At 40.3% G+C, this 21,591-nt stretch overlaps 2 protein-coding genes and 1 long non-coding RNA gene across 6 annotated transcripts in view; 2 read left to right on the forward strand and 1 right to left on the reverse strand.

The window, feature by feature from the left end:
- Window positions 1–21,591, forward strand: part of galm (galactose mutarotase) — a 72,084-nt gene that overhangs the window by 1,901 nt on the left and 48,592 nt on the right. The gene's annotated exons all lie outside the window — the stretch shown is intronic.
- LOC307045351 (uncharacterized protein) lies at window positions 1,508–11,950 on the reverse strand. Of its 2 annotated transcripts, XR_013809877.1 has the most exons (4): window positions 9,216–11,950; window positions 6,633–7,928; window positions 6,435–6,527; window positions 1,508–6,151 (listed from the first exon to the last, which is right to left on the reverse strand). XR_013809877.1 is itself a non-coding variant. In XM_079690976.1 (3 exons), exons 1-3 carry the CDS (start codon window positions 6,771–6,773, stop codon window positions 5,954–5,956), a joined length of 432 nt encoding a protein of 143 aa, XP_079547102.1. In that variant the 5' UTR covers window positions 6,774–11,950; the 3' UTR covers window positions 1,508–5,953. The 2 variants fall into 2 exon arrangements, 1 of the variants encoding a protein (XP_079547102.1); XM_079690976.1 differs by having other exon boundaries at window positions 6,633–11,950.
- Window positions 12,128–21,590, forward strand: LOC307045353. The gene is made up of 3 exons (XR_013809880.1): window positions 12,128–17,070; window positions 17,171–17,301; window positions 18,354–21,590. It is a non-coding gene; the product is annotated as an uncharacterized lncRNA (long non-coding RNA).

The raw sequence follows: 21,591 nt of genomic DNA on the forward strand, positions 1-21,591 counted from the left end.
TAGACAGTTTTTTGGGCAGCCTCAAGTTAAGAGCAGTGAGAAAGTGAGTATTTTTACCAGTCAGATAGCTTGTTTACTGATAATATTTCTTCCATGTTCACTCTGGTGTGTTCAGAGTAAAGAGAGAGAGGGAGAGAGAGAATGTGAGCATGGCGACCGGACAGGGAGAGTGTGCGCTGGTGACATGGAGGTAAGCCAGAAAGGAGCTATATTGATGGTTAAGACAGAATAATGACAACATAGCAGTCTAATGTTAATTTAAGATGAGATCATCCTCATATGTATTTCAGATAATACCATCAAGCAGGGAGAGTGAGTTTGACAATTAGAGAGAGAGCAGCCAGGCCGGCGAAAATGAAGGTACAGGAAAGGAAGGGGAGGAGCTTGGACTTTGCCCAAATCATCCAAATGTCAAAGTCATACCCAGTCAAACCCTATCAAATAGAATACTCTACTTTCAGGAGAAGTGGTTTGAAGATCATACATGGCTCCATTACAGCCCCTCTGTAAAATGGGTCCTCTGTTTCTATTGTGCTAAATACTTTGATGCACAAAAGTCTAAGCTTGCGTCAAAAGCAGATTCAGCGTTTGTCAAGACTGGTTTTAACAATTGGAAGAAGGCACTGGAGACATTTAGTGTGCATAAACAGAGCCAGTGTCACAAATTAGCTGTGATGACTAGGATTCAGGAGCTAGAGCCTGTTAATGTGCAACTTTCAAGTGAGCTTGAAAGACGGCAGCAACAAGCAAGAAGAAATCTGATGAAGATTGTTGAGGGTGTGAGGTACTTGGCGCGGCAAGGTCTGGCTTTTCGAGGCAATCAGAAGGAGAGTGGGAATTTAAGCCAGCTTCTAAAGTACAAGGCAACGGGCGATGCAGAGCTGACCTCCTGGCTAAAAGGTCCCCTCGATTTCACCAGTCCGGAATTGCAGAACGAACTGTTGAAGGTGATGGCCAATACAATCATCAAAGAAATTGTGTCGGAAATAACATCAATGCCAGTGGTCCAGTTCTCAATTATCATTGATGGCACCCAAGATATATCAGGAGTTGAGCAGGAGTCAATATGTGTGCGCTCTGTAGATGCAGATCTACAACCAAAGGAAGAATTACTGGGAATCTGCCAAGTGTCATCAACAACAGGGCAAAATATAGCCAAGATGGCATGTGATGTGATGACGCGCCTACAGCTTCCTCTGTCTCAACTCCGAGGACAAACTTATGATGGTGCCGCAAACATGGCTGGACGATTGCAGGGAGTACAAGCCATTTTAAGGAAAGAACAACCGCTGGCTGTGTATTGTCACTGTGGTCCCCACTATGTGAACTTAATTACGCAGGCTGCCTGTGGAGCCTCTCCACTAGTAAGAGATGCAATGGGTCTGGTCCATGAATTGGGGGGCTTCTTTAATCAATCTGGGAGGTTCAAGTTGATTTTCCAGAATATTGCAAAATCAGAGCATGGTTCAACTTTCACCTCATTGAAGCCTCTCTGTCCCACCAGGTGGACTGTACGTACCCCTGCCATCCGCTCAGTTCTCAAGCTGTATGAGTCAGTGCTGATGGCCCTTGAAGAAATGGCATCATGCAGCTCACCTGAAACTTCAGCCAACGCCAATGGTCTTCATGGAACATTTCTTAAAGGGAACACTGTGCTCGGCCTTTTAATGGCTGAAGACCTGATTGGGGATTTGGAGTGCCTGAACACCTCCCTGCAGCTTAGGAAACAGACCGTTTCAGGCATGTTGGAGGCTGTAGAGCATGTCAAAACAAGCATGCAGGTCAAACGAACGGAGGAGCATTTTGATGTATTGTTCTCGAAAGCAACTGCTGTGGCAACAAAGTTGGACCTACAACCAATTCAGATCCCTCATGTCCGCAAACCTACAAAGCGTTACACCGGTCAGGCTGCAGCCCATATCCCTCCCGATGCCCAGTCCTTGTACAGAGTCCAATTCTACAATGCCTTGGACACAGTGAATACTCAATTCATAGAGAGGTTTGAACAAGTTGGATTCCACAAGCTGCAGTAGCTTGAAAATGTGCTGCTACACGGAGACATGGACAAGGTAGTAGAAGAGTATCCTGAATTGAATTCAAGACTACTGCAGGTGCAGCTGGCCATGTTTGGGGCTAATTACACCTATGAAACAAGCTCAGATGTTGCTAGCATTATTCGGGAAATGGTGCCAGAGGTGAGAGGTCTCTTCGGTCAGGTGGAAGCTTTAGTAAGGTTAGTTGGTCGTCCCTGCCTCTTCTGCAGAGGCTGAGAGGAGTTTTAGTGCCCTGAGGAGGCTTAAGACATGGCTTAGATCATCGATGAGTCAAACGAGGCTGAATAATGTGGCCATATGTCATGTGCACCAGAAGAAACTGGACAGACTGGACCTTGAAGGAATATGCCAGTCTTTTATCAGGGCCAACGATAAGCGCAAAAAGGCTTTTGGGTCCTTTACTTGAGGGTTGGGCTTTTTGGGCGGGTGCCTGGGAGGAAGTTGGGGGTCTTTTTGATTTTGAATGAGCGGCAAGCAGCTAGTGCGAGTCGTGGCTGTAAAACAAAAGGGCAATAAAGTGTTCCTGTTTCTACTGAAATTGTGTGGCACAGAACTTTCTATGGATTGAAATGCTTTAATGTGATTATGGTTATAGTTGTACTTTATTCATCCCTAATCTCTGCCATTACAAACAACAAAACAAGAAAAGCTAAACTAGATAAAATAGTGCGATGTAATACAATGCACAATTAGACATTATGGTAAAACATTTTAACCAGTTAAGCCCCAAGCCTGTTTTTCAGGTCTCAGGTTTGAAAATGACATTCCCAGAACAATTGACTATGTCTTCACTTCTAAAAATGGTTAAATTAATTTTTTTTTTCTCAAAGCAATGATAAACCTGTGAGTTGGATGTAGAAAAAGTCAGAATAAATATAGATGTTTTTAAAGTAAATTCAGATTGGACATAGTAAAAAAATGTAAATGATAGGGTCCGTGCAAAAAATAAACCATTACTTATTGTGAAAACCACTCTTGAATGATGGGATAGTAAAACTATAATCCAAACTATAACATTTAATAAGTACCCTGTATCAAGATTGATGCAAAACAAGTATTTCCAAGGCACACCTTTATATGTTCATTATAGTTATACAAAATAAGAGAATAACAGAATAATAGGTATGAAATCATTCCAACTCATACTACAGTTTAAAAAGGGAGTGATTTGTAAAATATGCATAAAGAAAAAGTAAATCTGTTCAGTTCTGTTTCACATGGGTGTTGATGAGATGTATCCATAGATTTAGTCCCTAATGTTGCTCTCAAAGTGCACCAGATTGATGCTTTTAACTTCAACATTTAAAAAAAAATCTTCCCGGGGGAGCATGCCCCCGGACCTCCCTAGAGGAGGTTAGGTCCCCCGCCCGCCCACGACCCCCCGTCAAATTGTCCCACCCACATTGAGGATGCTTCCTACACCCATGCCTGAGACACAGTTTCGTGACTATTGTTGTGTTTTGCCCCCACGGGCAGGGGCATGGGGTTTAACAGGTTTTAAAGTATCCAATGTGTCAGTGATCTTTTATGTATTTTCCTTTAGAATGGCAGGAAATTAGTATTCCAATTTTTATTGAATTTTTGGCCCCCCCAATGTTGACTCCATGAATACGGCCCTGTATTAAAGTTTCAATCTTCGGGACGAAATTATAAAAGTGCCGGTCAAAGGTCTTCGTTGTTATTTATTGAGCTTTAAAACAAATGAATAACGAATCTATATAATATAATAATAATAAAATAAATGGAGCCTCTCTTTTTCCTCCCTCTCTTCGGACAGCGTCAGTGTCTGTCTCATGCAGCAGCTGATCCAGTAATGAGTGACCAGGCCGACAGTAAAATAAACATATTCATAACTAGTTTAGGTAGTTTGAGAGGTAATTAAAATAGCTAAGGGTGATGATCTGACTTGAAGTGTGTGTTTTGCTCCATTCACCGCTGCATCACAGCGGGAGGAGCTGCAGGTGAGCTGCAGGTGAGCTGCAGGTGAGCTGCAGGTGAGCAGAGCTGCGTGTCTCCGTCCTGTCAGATTAGACTTCACTCGCGTTTATGTCCATATCGAGAGAAAGATAAATAATCTGAATTCAGTGTGCAGTTTACTTTGATGCGGGGGTGAGCCAATCAGTGAAGAGTTAAGCCAGACTAAAGCAATCTATTGATGAAAAGTTCCTGTAACCTACCCCATTGTGAGATTTAGATAGATAGATAGAAAGAATAAAGAATAATCACAATAATTAAATCTAAATTAAACATTTACAGTAAATAATATAAAGTATAAACATATCTACAGTCACAATTTCATTATTGTTATTCATACTTTCTGTTATGTAGTTTATTAATGTTCCCGTGCTTTCAGTTTCCATCCAGTAATATAATCACAATGCTATTTTGAAGGTGTGTTCACAACAATCTATGTAATGCAACTTGCTGTACGTACTGCTACACCTACTATTGGGGAATCTGATGTATGTTGTGATGTTTGTGCCGGAGCCAATTCTTCCAAAACAGTACTCTGGTTAGAGAGATGACACCTGACGGGAAATACAGTCTCAATTGGTACACACTGTGAATATGAGTCGGAAAAATTAGTGTAATAAATGCTTTTTAGACAATAAGAAATATAAAGTTAACTCAACTAAAGTTGCTCAGTATTTTTGTATTGTCAATACTATTACTGCATAACTAATATCTCGCATCTGAAGGTTTAAAGAAAAGGCACCTTAAAATAAAGATTGGTCTTTCAATACATTAGCTGGTTGGTTTTGTCTTTTCAATTGTTTATCTAAAATCAAGTAGCTTTAACTGGTACTTATCGTTTGAAGATACAGTCTGGTTATAATGCTGTTTGAAGGAGGCACACAGGTAAGAGCACTAACTAGCTAATGTATCTTAGCTTGAATTAAATGTTTTTAACGTATAATGAAGTGACTGCAAATAAATGTATCACAAACTTTATAAAAACGTTTATTTCAGTCCACAAATAGACAGAATAAAGAATACATTAAGGTCAATGTAGAAGAATAAGAAATACTTTAGTCCCCTCGGTCTTCCTCTCATCAGTAGAGGAAAAGTGTGTGTGTACAAGATAGATATTAATTTTACTCCACAATTTCCTACCGTATTATTAAATAAGTCTGCACAGCTGAGGGGACACCTGTAACTCAATTCATGTGATTTATTCAATAAAACTAAAACATTCAGAGTTAATCAAATGACAGCCACATTGTTACCTAAAGTGTCTCAAACACGTTTAAGGAGTGCAATGCAACTGAAAGGTACACTAATAAAAGTAAAACGTTGTACCAACAAAAAAAAATTAGAGCAATCAATCACACAAAATATTTTACATTGACTCAATGAAAGTCAATTTCTTCAGATCAATCTGTATATTTTAACTCCAGAGCACATTTATTTGAATGAAAAACAAGTTGTTCACACAACCAGCTTTGGCCTCTGAGGCAGCCATTACCTGATCTTAGACATGTTAATAAGTACCACAGTTAAAATGCAGTAATATGTGCCGCTTCCAAACATCAAACTCTTAGAAAAAAGACTTGTCCTTATTATCTACTGCACACTTTTTTTTAAAGCAACACTGACAACTTGCGCTTGTGAGACATGTAATCTCTGAAAATGATTAGACATGCTTCTACAGTGAAAGTCATACTGTAAGTGCAACTTCTGAACACAACACTTTTTCGCAAATGTTTTACAATGCATAATTATTATAAAACCTTGGTTTTAGAAACCTTACCATGTAACAATGGTAACTGTGAGTGAGTGCAACAAAGTGTCTATTCTGGGATGAACAGCTGGGTTCTCAGTCTATTCACTTTTGGGCTCATCTTGTTCCTCTCAAGCTCCATCAGGACTTTTTGCACAACTTCAAAAGTGGATTGCAGTTATTTCGGATATCTTAAGTTCAGTGCGTATATGAGCCCGAAGAGCATGGCAAAAGCTGTCGCAACCGAGGGCAAGCCGCTGAGGACCTCTGTTCCTTCGATAAGAACCTTGACGTCTTTGGGTCGATGAAGCTGATCCTCTTTCCCAATGACAAAGATTGCCATTGTTGCCTGCTCCAGTTCTCCGGCCTCAGCGTCCTGCATATCATGCAAAAAAAAGGGAAATGGATGAGGACCACAGAGTGTAGTTCAACAGGCCTGAAACGCAAAGGTTTCCCCAAGTTTGCAGCTACCTTTTAAAGATACAAGATTATAGTGGATAGATGAAAAGGAAAGTTCTCAGTTTAGTCGGCCCAAGAGGAAAGCTCAGGAGGTCATCAAAAATGACTAGCTCTCTAACCAAGCAGTTATTTGCATGCAGTACAAATATGTTATTTTTCTTTTATGAACAAACTTCTTGTGAGTGAGTGGGAGGTCTTACCTGGAATTCTTTGATGAGATGGTCAACAGGTTCATCCAGGTAGATCATTAGAGATTTGAGGATGCATTCTCTTCTGATGGCGATGTCCACAGTCTGAGTAAGAACAGTTATATATATATATATATATTATAAATCAAATGCAAAAAAAAGGACGATTCAGCCACTGATCCCACAGATAAAAAACTCATTCAAAGATACCTCATCCAAAACCTGCAAGATCCCGGTGGTCTTCTGTTTCACAACTCCTCCCCTGCTCCTGATGACCTGCAGCAGTTTGGTGGAGTGTTTGTCCAACTGCGCCAAGAACTTTGTCTCCAATGGAAATGTTGTTATGCGCATGAACTCAGCATATACCTAGAAAATATAAGCAGCATAGAAAACAAAAAACACTGAGAATTTATAATACACATATTTTTTATAAAGAGCCAACGGTTTGATTAAAAGTACTCCAAGTCAGCTTGTATGAATGTAACATTTAAATTAATTAATCCACATATTTATTGAAAACCACCACCAAATAAAGACACTAAGAGTAATAGATGTAAAGCTTATATTGTGATATTGATATTGTAAAAATAAAACGTCAACATAGTTGCCTTGGCTGTCTATAGTTGTTAGTGAGTTGGGCCCTCATTTCTTCTCCATTACAGGCTTACATCAAAATAATTACCTCTTCTTCCATGTGAAAAAGTGCAGGCCGCCGCTCCAAGAGGCCTTCAATGCTTGGCCTCTGATGCACTATTTCTTGTCTTCGGTATCCAAACGCCTTCACCATCTTTTCTTTTATTGATTGCCGGTTGTTTCTTTTCTGTTGCTCTGCCAAAAGGGAAATTGTCTCTTGCTCCATGCTTTCTGGAGTCTCACCAATCGGCAAGGATGGAAAATGGTTGGCCTCAGCTCGCCTGGCTCTCTTTAAATTCTCTTCTTGAGAGTTGGTCTTCAACGAGTTCACAGCAAGCTCTGCAGATGATTTGAGCTTGGTGTCAGTCTAGATTGGTTCTTTGTGTACTCTGCATTTCCTCTCTGTAATTGACATTCTGTGTCATAGGAGAAGACCGGGATTGGAAACACTTTAGTCCACTGCTGTGTTCTTAATGATTCCGAGGAAGAGCCGCTAAGTAGTACTGTGTCATCTGTATTCACAGATCCAGAGGGAGAGTCTTCACTGTACAGTCCACTTGTAGGGGTACTATTTAATGGTATCTCAACTGGGTGCAAGACCACAGTTATAGAATCGGGGTCTAATTCGACAACTTTGATCACTGTTAAATCTTTAATCGCATGTGTAGATGTAAGATTAACAAATGTGTTCCCAAAATCAGTGTCTTTGTACTGTAGCCCTATGTAACCTTCTAATCCACATGAATTCTTCACCTCCTCAATGAGCTCTTCCATTGAGTTGGGAATCCCATTTCGAAGCTCCAGTCTGACGCTGTTGTCATCGTTCAAGATGATCAGCAATCAAACAGGTGGTCCAATATCAGCCATGGCGCTCTGTTGATTTCTATCAACACGTAATGTTGTATCGATGTAGGCCTATATAGAGATGCACTACAGCAAAAGTATTCTCCGTCGGGACTTCCTGCAACAACACCACGCCGTTATCTTGATTCTGATTGGCCAGAAGACATTATCAAAGAAGTTCTATTGAGAAGACGATCACTACGTGGCAAAAGTTTTCAAAACCGTTTCTAGTCTTCGGTATTTCCAGACAAGTGACGACTGAAATCAATCTTACTAACTGCTGTCTGTGCAATTTACTCGGCGCGAGTTGGCAGACTTTATTTTGCCGACTTTAACATCCTTTTTCATGGTGGGGCTAAGGTGGGGCAAAGCCATTTCTTGGTATGGCTGTAGCCTACCACAGCACTGCCACTGGTGGGATGTATGAGGCGGGCCATTCTGCACATGTGTTAAATGCGTTAGACGCAGTTAATTAAAAAAAATTATTACCACCGTTAACGCGATCATTTTGACAGCATTAATATATATATATATATATATACTCATTCTGACCTTATACATGAATGTATCTTTTAAGAGTTATTAGCCACATTCCCCCAACTGTATAGTCAGCCAATAGGTATGGATTAGTCAGTTCATTTGAGTCAAGAAGTTCCACCTTCTTTGTAGGACACAGTTTCAGTTCATAGGCTCTATAATGTTCCCTATACCATGCACTCAGCTTTCTGACGATGAAAAGCAGCTTATTCTTGATAACAATCATCTGGATTTTTTCCGTGAATTCCACGGTTTCCTATTGCAGCTTGAATGGGATTTGAAGTTTAAAGTTCAGTGGCCAAGTCTTTCACAACTGATTCATCAACTTGGCAATTGCGATCTTGTGATCATACCCAGTGGATTATAGTATTTTGGGTAACTGGCACAGAGGCAGTACCAATTAAATATTGCAGCTCTTCTAGAAGCTCATTCACAGCTGCACTTGATACAAGAAAATCATTTTCTAATTTAAGTAGGACTGAGGCAAGTTTTAATTCAATATCTGTCGAAACCGTTGATTCTTCATCAGGAAGTTCTTCAGATGGCAAATAATCATTCAACTGATCAGTAGTACCCGTTTCAAATGATTCTAAAACATCATACCCATCAACAATTACAGGCTTTAAATCATGTGTATCAATCAAGTGTATGTGGGGTATGCTTCCTCCATTTGTGAGTATTGAAAGCTCCGTAATGATTTGTTTTGTATGAGCAACCAGAAAACATACAATTTACAAATTCATACCCTCATGACATTTTTATTAATTTTTTTAAACTTACCACAAGCAATGCCCATTCACAGGATCATCCACATGGGTAGAACAGTAGGAATAGATGGCTGCTTCCCTGAAGTTTAAAAGAGAAAACCTTTCATTAGTCTTTAATTAGACATCAAAGTGTCTAAGCTACAAGAAGATCATTGACATATTCAAAATGTATCAAACATTAAACTTAAATTCGTTACTCAAAGCCTATACTTTATTTTAGGACAGTGGTCAACATTTTGGTGATGCAAAAATATATAACACAATGTTGTAAACTAACGTTACATTTACAATATCTTTATCAATTGAACTCGAAAATTAAAATATAAGTCGCTCGTCAATATGAAAGAAGCCCAATTACTCTGTCCTTAAATTGAAGTTTAACACCAGAATTATAAATACAAATTCATAGTCTTATCTATATATTTACAATAGAAAACACGCAGCCCGACTGTTCATACTGTTTACAGGCCACCAAGCCTCAGTTAAGAAAAGGTAAAGTTGATACTTAATGTTTGTCTGAGTATATCTACCTTTGAATCTGGCCATGACTCATGCTGGTAGGCCGCTAACGCTAACGCTAGCATGCTTTATTCAGACATTGACTTTAGCCTTTAGTCGAATTGGAGTCATGGGCATACTTGTCAACCCTCCCGATTTTCTCGGGAGACTCCCGATTTCATTGCCCTCTCCCGGTTTCCTCCCGGGGTCATATTTCTCCCGCATTTCTCCCGATTTCTGACAAAATCAGATTTACACACGACTGTTTACACTCTGACTTTAATACAGCTACACCATTGTTTGGTTTCAATGGTAACGCGTCTCTTTAGTAGCGCGCGCAACTCAAAGTCTGAGAGGGTGAGGCAGATATTCACAGAAAACAGAACAAGAATCGACAAATACTCTACTCTCTGCTCACTCCTTTCCTGTAAAATACAGGTCCAGCCCACACATATGCTCCAAGGACGGTGCTACAGGCCGCAAGGCAGTGCACTTACAACTACAATAAGCATGTTAATGTTAATCTAACAGCTCCGGCGATCCACTAGATTTTGGGCCCCCTGAAAAGATATCTCATTGGGCCCCACCACCAGGCACAGGCCACGCCAACCAAGCACAATTGCTGTAACCACACCTCCAGAACCCAACCCACCCATTTATGGTTTAAATAACTCTACTTGTACAGGTTTGCATCTATCTTGTAGTCCAATACTAACTGCACAATATTTACTGACACTGAGCTGTGAAACTATAACACTGTGCAGGCGTGCAACATTCTGCTGCAGTAGAATTCACTATTTGATATAAGACTAACATTCCTAGATCTCAATAGTAATCTTTTATGGTGTAAATGCCTTTTTTAATAATAACATTTTTGAATGGAACATTCTCAACATGAATGCATAAATCCAAATAAATGTAACTTAAATATGTGGAAAAATACTGTGTTTGAAATGTATAATTGAAATGAGATGTTAGCTTTTTGTTTTGATATATATATATATGTTGTATTCCATTCAAGTGCCGGTGCAGCGCTGTGGTTGGAAGCAGGACCAAACCATTACATGTAAATAGAAGGGGGTGTACAGAGGCTTTGGATAATTAACTTTTGGAAGAAAATAAGTTAAATTAATCGTAAGTTTAGTGAGTACATTATCAATATAACGTTATATTAATGTTAATTATTGATGAATGATGAAAGGTTATTTAAAAAATGTTTTCTTAATGTTCTAAAATAGTTTGGGCCCCTGTCAGTCACGGGCCCTTAGAATCGTCCTAACTTTTCATCCCCTTACGGCGCCCTTATACACAGATGAATTATCCATTTTAAAAAGCATACAGTCAACAACAACTGTCAGAGAAGAATTACTCATAGAACTTAATCATAGCTTGTTAAGACTTCACAGAGGCGGTATAGGTCTTCAGTTCTGCTGGGTGCCTGCACATGAGGGGGTGAAAGGGAACAATGTGCTGATAAATTAGCAAAAACTGCATAACAAAAGGAAATAACATTACCAGTTCAACTTCGAAAAGGAGAAGTAAACACTAATTACGAAAAAAGGGATGGAGATCTGGCAGAAAAAGTGGGAGAAAGACCAGAAAGGCAGTTCAAAAGACAATCACAATTGATATTTATAAAGAAAGAAACGGAATGGAGGAAATCATGATAGCTAGACTCAGACTGGATCACACAGCATTGAATGTTACTCTATGTCATGAGGAAAAGTAACAGTGACAAGTGTAGGAACTGTGGAGTTAAATACAATGTGGAACATATCATATTACACTGCAACATGTACAAAACAGAGAGGGAAAAACTAAGAGACAGGGTCAGAGAGGCAGGAAGGGAGTGGAGCCTGATCATGGATGTATAATAAGAACTGGATACAGCGTGGGAGGCGGGGCCTCATTAATTCCTATGAGAGTTGCTCATTGGCGCATGATGATAAAATGGCCCAACTTTTGAGAGAGCGAAACGTCACAGATTACCCGGCATGCCTGAGAAGTACCCGTATGTGCGCTCATAGCGCATGCGCAACTTTAACCAAAATGCTCGTTCACATCAAGCACGTCAATTTGCGTACACGTAACAGCACCGCACGTTCATGACAGCATGGTAATGGCTTGTTTTTAGGATGGATTTGATATTAACGAGGCGGCAGTTAGCAGCTAGCGGCTAGCTAGTAATTATGCTAATGTGTACATCAATCGTTATGTACTTATATTACGCTGTAACAGGATCTAGTAATATCCAAGCAACAGAGCTTCATTTAGCATGAAAGAATTATTGCACTGTGTATATATATATATATATATATATATATATATATATATATATATATATATATATATATATATATATGTATATATATATTTAGTGCAATAAGAAGCTACAGGGACGTCGGTAATATTAGCTTTATTTAATACAACATTTACGGAACAAGATTTAATCATACAGCCCATGTAGTATAATATTTTACAAATGATGAATTACAGCAAACATGTGCAATATATCCATTATTACAGCTCCGTGGGATGGCAGTGAGACGATATGGGTCCGTTGTTATTGTGCATCCATGGGTAAAGATAAACGCATGTAGTGCTGAACCTGCTGAACACATAAAATGAACGTGCCGGGCGGCGCGGTCCCGTGGGTTAGATGCGCGTTCATAATGCAGAGGGATATAACTCTCAGAATAACGTTATTAGCACATTTTTACAACTTGAGGAACGAATGTTTTTAATAAGGGCTATACAAGTGTTCATACTGGGTAGTTTATTTAGTTTAAAAAAAATTATCCAACGATTTACAGACCATTCTTTCCCCATTTAAGTCAATGGGAAAAAGTGTTTCCGGGCCCAGCAACCTAAAGGAAGTGTAGTACCGCCGTTTGGCCACAACAAATATTCTACTCAGAGTCCGGCGCACTTCCTGGGGTTTTTGCTCTTTAACGGCACCCGCAGAGTACAGGACTTTACATTGTACTTACAATTTTACAATGTAACTTTGACCCGCTTGACTGAATACACAACAAACAATGAAGAAAGAGTTTTATCTGGGCTGCTTCGCTGCCTGCTGCTCCCCCCGGGATCCGAAAGTGGCGTATAGCCTGTACTTCAACATCAACGAAAGTGCTCGATATATGCTGTATTGAACCAATAAACTAACACAAACTAACTGTATCACTGTAACATGATGATGATGATGATGATGATGATGATGATGGTGATAAAGAATGCATCTAACGTTCCGCTGTTCATTATAATAAAAAAACAGAGCATTACACAAACCATCATGCTCTTACTTTGAAATCATGCGGAAATGTCGTCATCAGCAGGCCATCACGTGGTTTCCGAAAATAACCGAGTGACACGAGTAGATTTTAGCGGAGACCGGCGGAAAATATTTCTCAAAATTCCATGTGTGTAAAAAAGACGATCCAGGAGCACAAATCTGAGATCCACGAGCAGAGATTTAAGATCCGCAAGCGCATTTTTGTTCGACAAATTCAAATTGGATTCACAAATGCCTGATCGAAAGTTGTAAATGTTAAAGACATATTCACAGATCTTTTTTTTATTTGTGAAAATATTTAGCGTATTTGCAGATCCGTTTTACACTTGCACATTTATTTGTGAGTTTGCAAATCTTTTAAATGCATTTGTGGATGGTGTTTTTCATTCACAAATCACATATTTACACACAAATTATTTTTATGTTCACACAAATAATTATGAGACATATTTATGCCCATACTAGAAAGACTGTGGAACCATACTTGTCAACCCTCCCGATTTTCGCGGGAGACTCCCGATTTCATTGCCCTCTCCTGGTTTCCTCCCGGGGTCATATTTCTCACAATTTCTGACAAAATCAGATTTACTCAGGACTGTTTCCACTCGGACTTTAATACAGCTACACCATTGTTTGGTTTCCATGGTAACACGTCTCTTTAGTAGCGCGCACAACTGAAAGTCTGAGAGGGTGAAGCAGATAGTCACAGAACAAGAGTCGACAACTACTCCACTCTATGCTCACTCCTTTCCTGTAAAATACAGGTCCAGCCCACACATATGCTCCATCAGGGATGGTGCTTCAGGCCGCCAGGCATTGAATTTAGAACTACAATAAGCATTGTTAATGTTAATCTAACAGCTCCGGCAATCCACTAGCACCCCAGTATGAGTGGAACCCGGTGCATTTCTCCGTCTGGATGTGGAGCACTTTTGCTAAATGTTTAGACAAATTGCACGTGTTACCGCCCTTACATGATAAACTGTTATTGCACTTTTGGTAACGAGCATTGTCCACATCGAGACGGCTAAAGTTTAACCACACCTCGGAGCGCGTTCTCTCCGCCATCTCCTCCGTGTGTGTGTGTGTGTTGCATGCATGTAGCAGCTGCGTGTGTGTGTGTAAACTGCCCCGCCCCCTCGCAAGCAGGCGGGGGAGAGATCTCTCGTCCGAATTGGGAAGATCGAAAATACATTATAGACGCATTTTGTAGTCATATTCAGTGGCGGCCGGTCCATAGGGGCGCTAGGGGCGCCGCCCCCCCTCTTCCCACATGTTTGATTGTCATTAAAAATTAAAAATTCATAAAAAAATATATTTCCAAAAAATATATATATTTTTATTTATTTTTTATTTTTAAAGAACAAGGTAAATATTATATAGTTGGTATCAGTAAAATGTATAATCTACAATAAAATCTTGTTTAAAATTGTTTTACGATGTCTAAAGTTACTGATAAGTCACATGTTTCCTGCCTGGCCGCAGCGTGTATCATTACCCTCTCTCGTCCGGGCGGTAGAAAAGAGCCCTCAGCCAGAGCAGCTGCAACCAACAAGCTGACTGTTGCTATCTGTAAACTATGCCGCCGAAACATAATTTCAGCCAATCAGCGTCGTCAGATCTGATGCTCAAAGGGCACCCTTTCAGCGCCCTGGCCTGTGTGTCTGTTTAGACTCGTATCCAAGGTGACGCTACAGTAGGGGATGGCTGCGTCTGCAGTTGTAGACTCCGGTGCTAGTGGATTGCCGGAGCTGTAGATTAACATTTGCATGCTTATTGTAGTTGTAAGGGCAAGGCCTGTGGCACCATGGAGCATATGTGTGAGCTGGACCTGTATTTTACAGGAAAGGAGTGATCAGAGGGTCGAGTTGTCGATTCTTGTTCAGTTTTCATCTTCCTCACCCTCTCAGACTTTGAGTTGCGCGCGCTGCTAAAGAGACGCGCTACCATGGAAACCAAACAATGGTGTACCTGTATTAAAGTCCGAGTGGAAACAGTCGTGATTAAATCTGATTTTGTCAGAAATCGGGAGAAATGCGGTAGCCTCCCGCGAAAATCGGGAGGGTTGGCAAGTATGACACACACACACACACACACACACACACACACACACACACACACACACACACACACACACACACACACACATTGTTCGTATTTAGTCTCCTGATTTGAAATGCCCTAGTATGGTTTTGTCACCATTGCCATAGCCCCACCAAAAATATTTTCCACCAGCCGCCACTGGTCATATTGCATATTAGAAACGGAGTTGGCGACACTAAGACTGCGATATAATGTTTATGTAGCAATAATACATATGACATATGTTTTAAATGTCTCCTGTACCGATAAAAAAGAGCGATAACGTTGGAGCTTAACGGGGTGTAGACATACTTGCCAACCTTTAGACCTCAGAAATCGGGAGCATTTCAAAATGCAAAATTTGGGGGGGGATGCTAGTGGATCGCCGGAGCTGTTAGATTAACATTAACATGCTTATTGTAGTTGCAAGTGCACTGCCTTGCGGCCTGTAACACCGTCCTTGATGGAGCATATGTGTGGGCTGGACCTGTATTTTACAGGAAAGGAGTGAGCAGAGAGTAGAGTAGTTGTCGATTCTTGTTCTGTTTTCTGTGAATATCTGCCTCACCCTCTCAGACTTTGAGTTGAGCGCGCTACTAAAGAGACGTGTTACCATGGAAACCAAACAATGGTGTTGCTGTATTAAAGTCTGAGTGGAAACAGTCGTGTGTAAATCAGATTTTGTCAGAAATCGGGAGAAATGCGGGAGAAATATGACCCCGGGAGGAAACCGGGAGAGGGCAATGAAATCGGGAGTCTCCCGCGAAAATCGGGAGGGTTGACAAGTATGGGTGTAGAACACATGTGATGACGTCACCAACGAATCGACGACTGAATTACTTGCCAACTAATTTGGTAATCGATTAAGTCGATTAGTTGTTGCACCCCTACACAGCACACACGCTGAATCTCCCTGAAAACACTGTAACATATTTATTCCTGTATTTATTCAGTCCTGTTTTTATTCCTACATTTATTTATGCTTGTATCTATTTATACTTATGATATGTTCCGACCTCTATATAAGTGAGGTTCTGAGCTCTTTTAATTCCATCGTGTCACCAGCGGACCCAGGTACAAAAGGGGTAATATCGTTCTTATTATACATCCATGGGTATTATGAGCGTTGTGGTTCAACGGTTCAACCGATCTGAATCGCTTCCTGAAGCAGTCACGTGGTATCGACAGGCAGCGAGGCTTCGTTTGTCATCGATGACGTCACTGGCCCAAAACGATTCAAGCCTCGATACATGCTTCACAAAAAGCTTCGGGGATTACTCGACACACGCTCCGAAGCCTCGGCGCAATACGTAACATCACTAATATTTTGATCTAAGAAGTGTGTTTGAAACTGTTTTATGTGTAGTTTAATGTCATTCTGTGAGATACGCCACTACCGTGTGGCTAATGGCGTCCTGAATAATGTAGTAACTATGTTACTATGTGTAATGAGTCCCGTGCACTAGTTTGGCTTTCATTTCAAGTTTATTCTGTTTGTATACATATGTGAAATGCTGGTCTGAGGTCATAATTGTTCATATTATTTAAATGCTAAATCGCTAATGCTATGCTAATATTGTGCCTGTACAACATAGCCATGTTAAAGTGAGTACAGTCATGTACTGTGTGTGTTATCTGTTATCACTGTATTATACTGTAAATGAAAAAGGCTTTAATCCTTCATGAAAGTCATATGGCATGTGGATTTATGTCCATTTTTGATTAGAGACAAATATGTCATACAGTTATTTTGATTTGCTAAATGTATGATTACATTCTCAGTTAGCTTCAGGCCTCTCTGAGGCGAAGTATTGAGGTAGAAAGCTGGTGAAGCCATTTCCTGCCGTCATTATATTCTGTTTGCACAGATAATAAACCTGGTTGGCAAGAAGGAAGTCGTTTACATTCAACACAACGCAGAGATACATCTGGCGTCAATCCAGACCGGTTACACAAATAATTATTAGATAAATAGAGAAAACAGATATAATTTGTAAGTTAATTTATTAATGTGTTTAATACATTCTGGCTAGAACGACCACACAAACGGCAGCATCTTTCCCTCTACTTCATTCTTTTCTCCTGATCAACAGGCTTATTATCTGATTACCAGCTCTGCACAGCGGACTTGTAACACTAGCAGCAGTTGAGATGGAGCATCAGAACCTGGAGGCTTCTACTCTTCTTCTGAAGAATACAGCAACAAGGATCCATTTGAAGATAGGTAAATGTAAATATTACAGTAGCCTAATAGTGTACTTGCATTGTGTGGGTGCAAGGGTGTAAGGGTTGTAACTTTGGTTTGAGAAGTGGGGGGGACACAAAACAGGGGGTCCTCTGCAATGAAACATTTTCTCAATTTAATTCCATTTCCTGCCTTTCTACAAATATATTAGGGACTATAGTGTTAACAAATCCAATAAAAATGTGTAGTGTATATAATGAGTGTGCACACTTATCTAGTATCCTATCCATGTGTACCTGTTTTATTTGTGATGACCTCACATCCTCTAGGGGGGGTACTACTATATATTTCAATCATCAAAAATCCATTAGAATATGCTCACAAGCAATAACACATATTTGATCAACTCCTCTCTCCTATCTTTATCTTACCTAGTCTGCATTCTTTCTTTTTATTTATGCATATTTTACTAATCACTCCCCTTTCAAACTCTGTTTTTTATTTTTGTACTGACCTATTGCACACAGAGGAATGATTTATTAACTCATTTTATATACAACTAATATTACATAGATGGAAATATTTGTTTACAAAGATGACCAAACCGTTTGAGACCCACTGAGATAACTTAGACTAAAGTTTACAATCTAATAGTCCTTTACCTCCCTGAGCAGTTATCTCTCTCAGTCCCACAGGAGAGAACTCTCCCTCTCCTTATTGTTGAAACAGCTTCTAATCTCCGTTTTCTCTGAGCTAGCACCAAATACTAACAAATACTAACTTTCTATTTCTCACACGCTCCTCCTCCTCCGAGAGAGAGAGAGAGAGAGAGAGAGAGAGAGAGAGAGAGAGAGGAGAGAGAGAGAGAGAGAGAGAGAGAGAGAGAGAGAGAGAGAGAGAGAGAGAGAGAGAGAGAGAGAGAGAGAGAGAGAGAGAGAGGAGAGGAGAGAGAGAGAGAGAGAGAGAGAGAGAGAGAGAATTTTATTTTGAGTTGTGCATTGTTATTTGTGCTTGAGAAACATTCCACTTAAACTTTATTTTAACAAACTTAGTAGTAATTATTGTCCTATATATTTTTTCTGATTTCACAGCTGCATAGGCCTAGCAGCAACAAGAACCTCAATTTGTCCCAGCCCCCAGGTCAAGTTCTACTGTGGCTCAAGGGCCTTCACCAGAGCCATCACCACCAAGGACCAGAGGACCATCATCACTGCAGTGGCCTCCATCTCCATCTGCCACAAGATTAAGATACACCTCGGTACAAAGGCCTCCATCACAGCCATCACGATCAACCCAGCCAGCAAAGAAGTCTCGCCTAGCAGACGTACCTCCCACACAGCCACCAGCATCAACCTGGGACAATCACACCTACCTCCCTCCAACACAGCCACCAGCAACCCATGCACCATCACCCCCACCTAAACAGCAGCCAGACCCCCTGTCCTGGAAGACAGACAAAGACCATGACACTGCTCCCCCTGTCTTTACATTTATAATGAATAGTTGGTTGAAAAAGTTCTGATATTGTAAATATTGAGATTTTACAGTTTCTTATGTTAACATAAATTGTTGGTTGAAAAAAAAAGTTCTAATGCTCAATTTGTATTTGTACACATCACATGAACCTTAGTATGGAATATGAAGTCATGAATCAGTCCTGATGTAACTTTTCTGTGGTGAAAGCAGAGGAATGGAACTATTTTACACATGAATAACATGTCATTTCATCTATATAGGCCTATAGTGTAATTCATATAATTATTTCACCACTTTTGTAAACCAAATCTAAAACGCCCCAAAAAATAGATGAGATGAGTAAATAAGAGTTTTCACAAGAGTTTTGAGGTTTTCCAAAAATCGGATTTCTCATTTTCAGCTAAGTATATCATAAGACAGTGCTCTAAGGTGAGTGACTTGCATCTCTAGCAAGACCAGAGAGTGTCCTGAATATTTTTGATAAGTAACATATGGGGTGCCATGTTATAAGAAGTACATTTAAAAGGTGATTTCAGGAGACGTCTACATATCGAGAAAATATCCTTATACTCCAAAGGGTTAAGGAAAAGGGTAAGGCAATTGTATTTTATATATATATATATATATTATATTGTTTGATTTATTGATTATATTCAAAGGAAAATTAATACTTGGTCCCCTGAATCTGGAATAATATAGAATTTACATGTCAGGAACAGATTGCAGATTGCTTTGGTCTGGCTTTACTCTTCACTGATTGGTTACGGACACTTTAAACTTAGTGGCTATGGAAATCACAAGGAGGGGCTCATTATCATATTAAAAAGAGCGTATATTCGCGCGAACGTTTCTAGACACGCGAAAAACGCGCGTTTTAAATGGGCGAATAGTGGCACTTTAGGCTTTCGATACAGAGGTGGGGAGAGGCGGGGCTATTGCCTCATCATTATCAGAAAATGATCGTATAGGGTTTACACACGGAGCCGTTGGACCCCCCAGAGCGTTGCGTATGCCGTGCTATCCATCTTGGGACCCGTTATCGTTTCCGCAGTTGTTTACTGTCATATTCGGTCGTCCTAGTGTGGCCGAATGGTCTAGACCAGCGGTTTTCAAAGTGTGAGGCGCGCCTCCCCTGGGGGGCGCCAGAGAGCTTCAGGGGAGGCGCAGCGTGAGACACAAAAGAACGAGAAAGTGACACTTGCCCACTTGTGGCCGTCTGTGGAGACCGAGTTCCCCCACCTCGCCAAAAAGGCTGTAAAAGTGCTCATTCCCTTCACCTCCATCTACCTGTGTGAGTGCAGGTTTTCCGCATTGACTTTGATCAAAAGCAAGTACCGGTAAAGGCTGCAGCCAGAGTATGATCTGCGTTTATTCCTCTGTGCATCAAAGACGCATACTCATTGTTCCCACTAAAGTAGGGGTGAGTGTAATAAGGAGGCAAAGTTGACGTTCAGTGTGTTGCCGGGAGCATATAAGGATTTATCCACCGTGTTGACAATGTTAAAAAAAATATGTCTTGAGAACATTGGCGTGCGGAAATATACGGGTCGTGCTGCAGCTAGATGTGCCTGTCCCCTGTAAGAAGGTGTCGGCGACTGACATGCAAGGAAGAACGGCTGTCCACAGGCTGTTCCAACTTTAACAACTGTATTAACTTCCAGGGTAGTGAATTGAACATGCAATTTCAATTGGGTGTGTGGTATATTTTCATGCACGGATTCGCATGTTCCACAACACACAAACTGAATAACACTCAATTTAACGATCGCGACCAGTGTCCTAGCGATCTTGTTATAATAACAAGTGCACGTTACTGATGCAATATGGTTGAGACCATTCGGGCTTATTCTAGAGGGGTGCAAGGAATAGTCCAAGTAGTGGGGGAGTTTTATACAATATGTTTAAAACATACAAATAAAAAGGTTTAAAAAAGTTATTATTTAATGTTTTAAGGAGGTGACGCTACTCAGCCAATCAAATCGGTGCAGTCAGCACGATAGATTCAAACACACACACACAGAGACGAGACAAGAGGAGAGAAACAGTCGGAGTAATTTCAAATGGCGGAAGGTAGACAGCGAAAACAGAGCATTTAATTACATTTTCTCTTACTGGACCTCTTTGAAATGCAATTGAATACCCCTGCATTATAGCTACAACAACAACAACAACAATAATAATAATAATAATAATAATAATAATAATAATAATAGCAATAATAATTGGGAGGGGGGGCGCGGCTGTTCTTATGTTCTCTGAGGGGAGGCTCACCTACCCACACTTTGAAAACCCCTGGTCTTGACTCTATATGACACTAAACAGTAACGCAAACGACCGTTTTCGTCCTCGTGGGGCTGGGTCCTGAGTCAGGTCCCTGGTGGAGATTGACATATGAAACGTTTACATTAATATTGGTGCTGTTAAGAGGTATTTCAGGCTTAGGTTGTTTCTCCAATGTATTTATTCTTTGCACGTAATTTGTTTTGATGATCACATTCAATTCAATCACATTCTGGTCAATAATGTTGTGGGCTAAAAATGATGAACACGTAGCCTAGTTGTATTTATCTCTTATACCTAGGAAAATTAAGATTTACATAATGAATGGTAACTTGTTTTTATTTGTGCATACGATAATACATATTTGACCTAATGTGAATGGTGTTAACATGGGGTCATTGTGGATCGAAAAGATGGGCTAAACCTGTGGGAGAGCTAAAGTGATTATAGTGGGGCCACCAGGGTGTGTAGATCATTAATGGGAAAACTTGTTTTAGTGTTGGAGTTTGAGCTGAGATAAGTAACATTGAATGTTTTGTTGTTTTAAATATGAATAAAAACATGCTTATGAAC

Source organism: Notothenia rossii (assembly GCF_949606895.1).
Source record: "Notothenia rossii genome assembly, chromosome: 6".
NCBI lineage: Eukaryota > Metazoa > Chordata > Actinopteri > Perciformes > Nototheniidae > Notothenia > Notothenia rossii.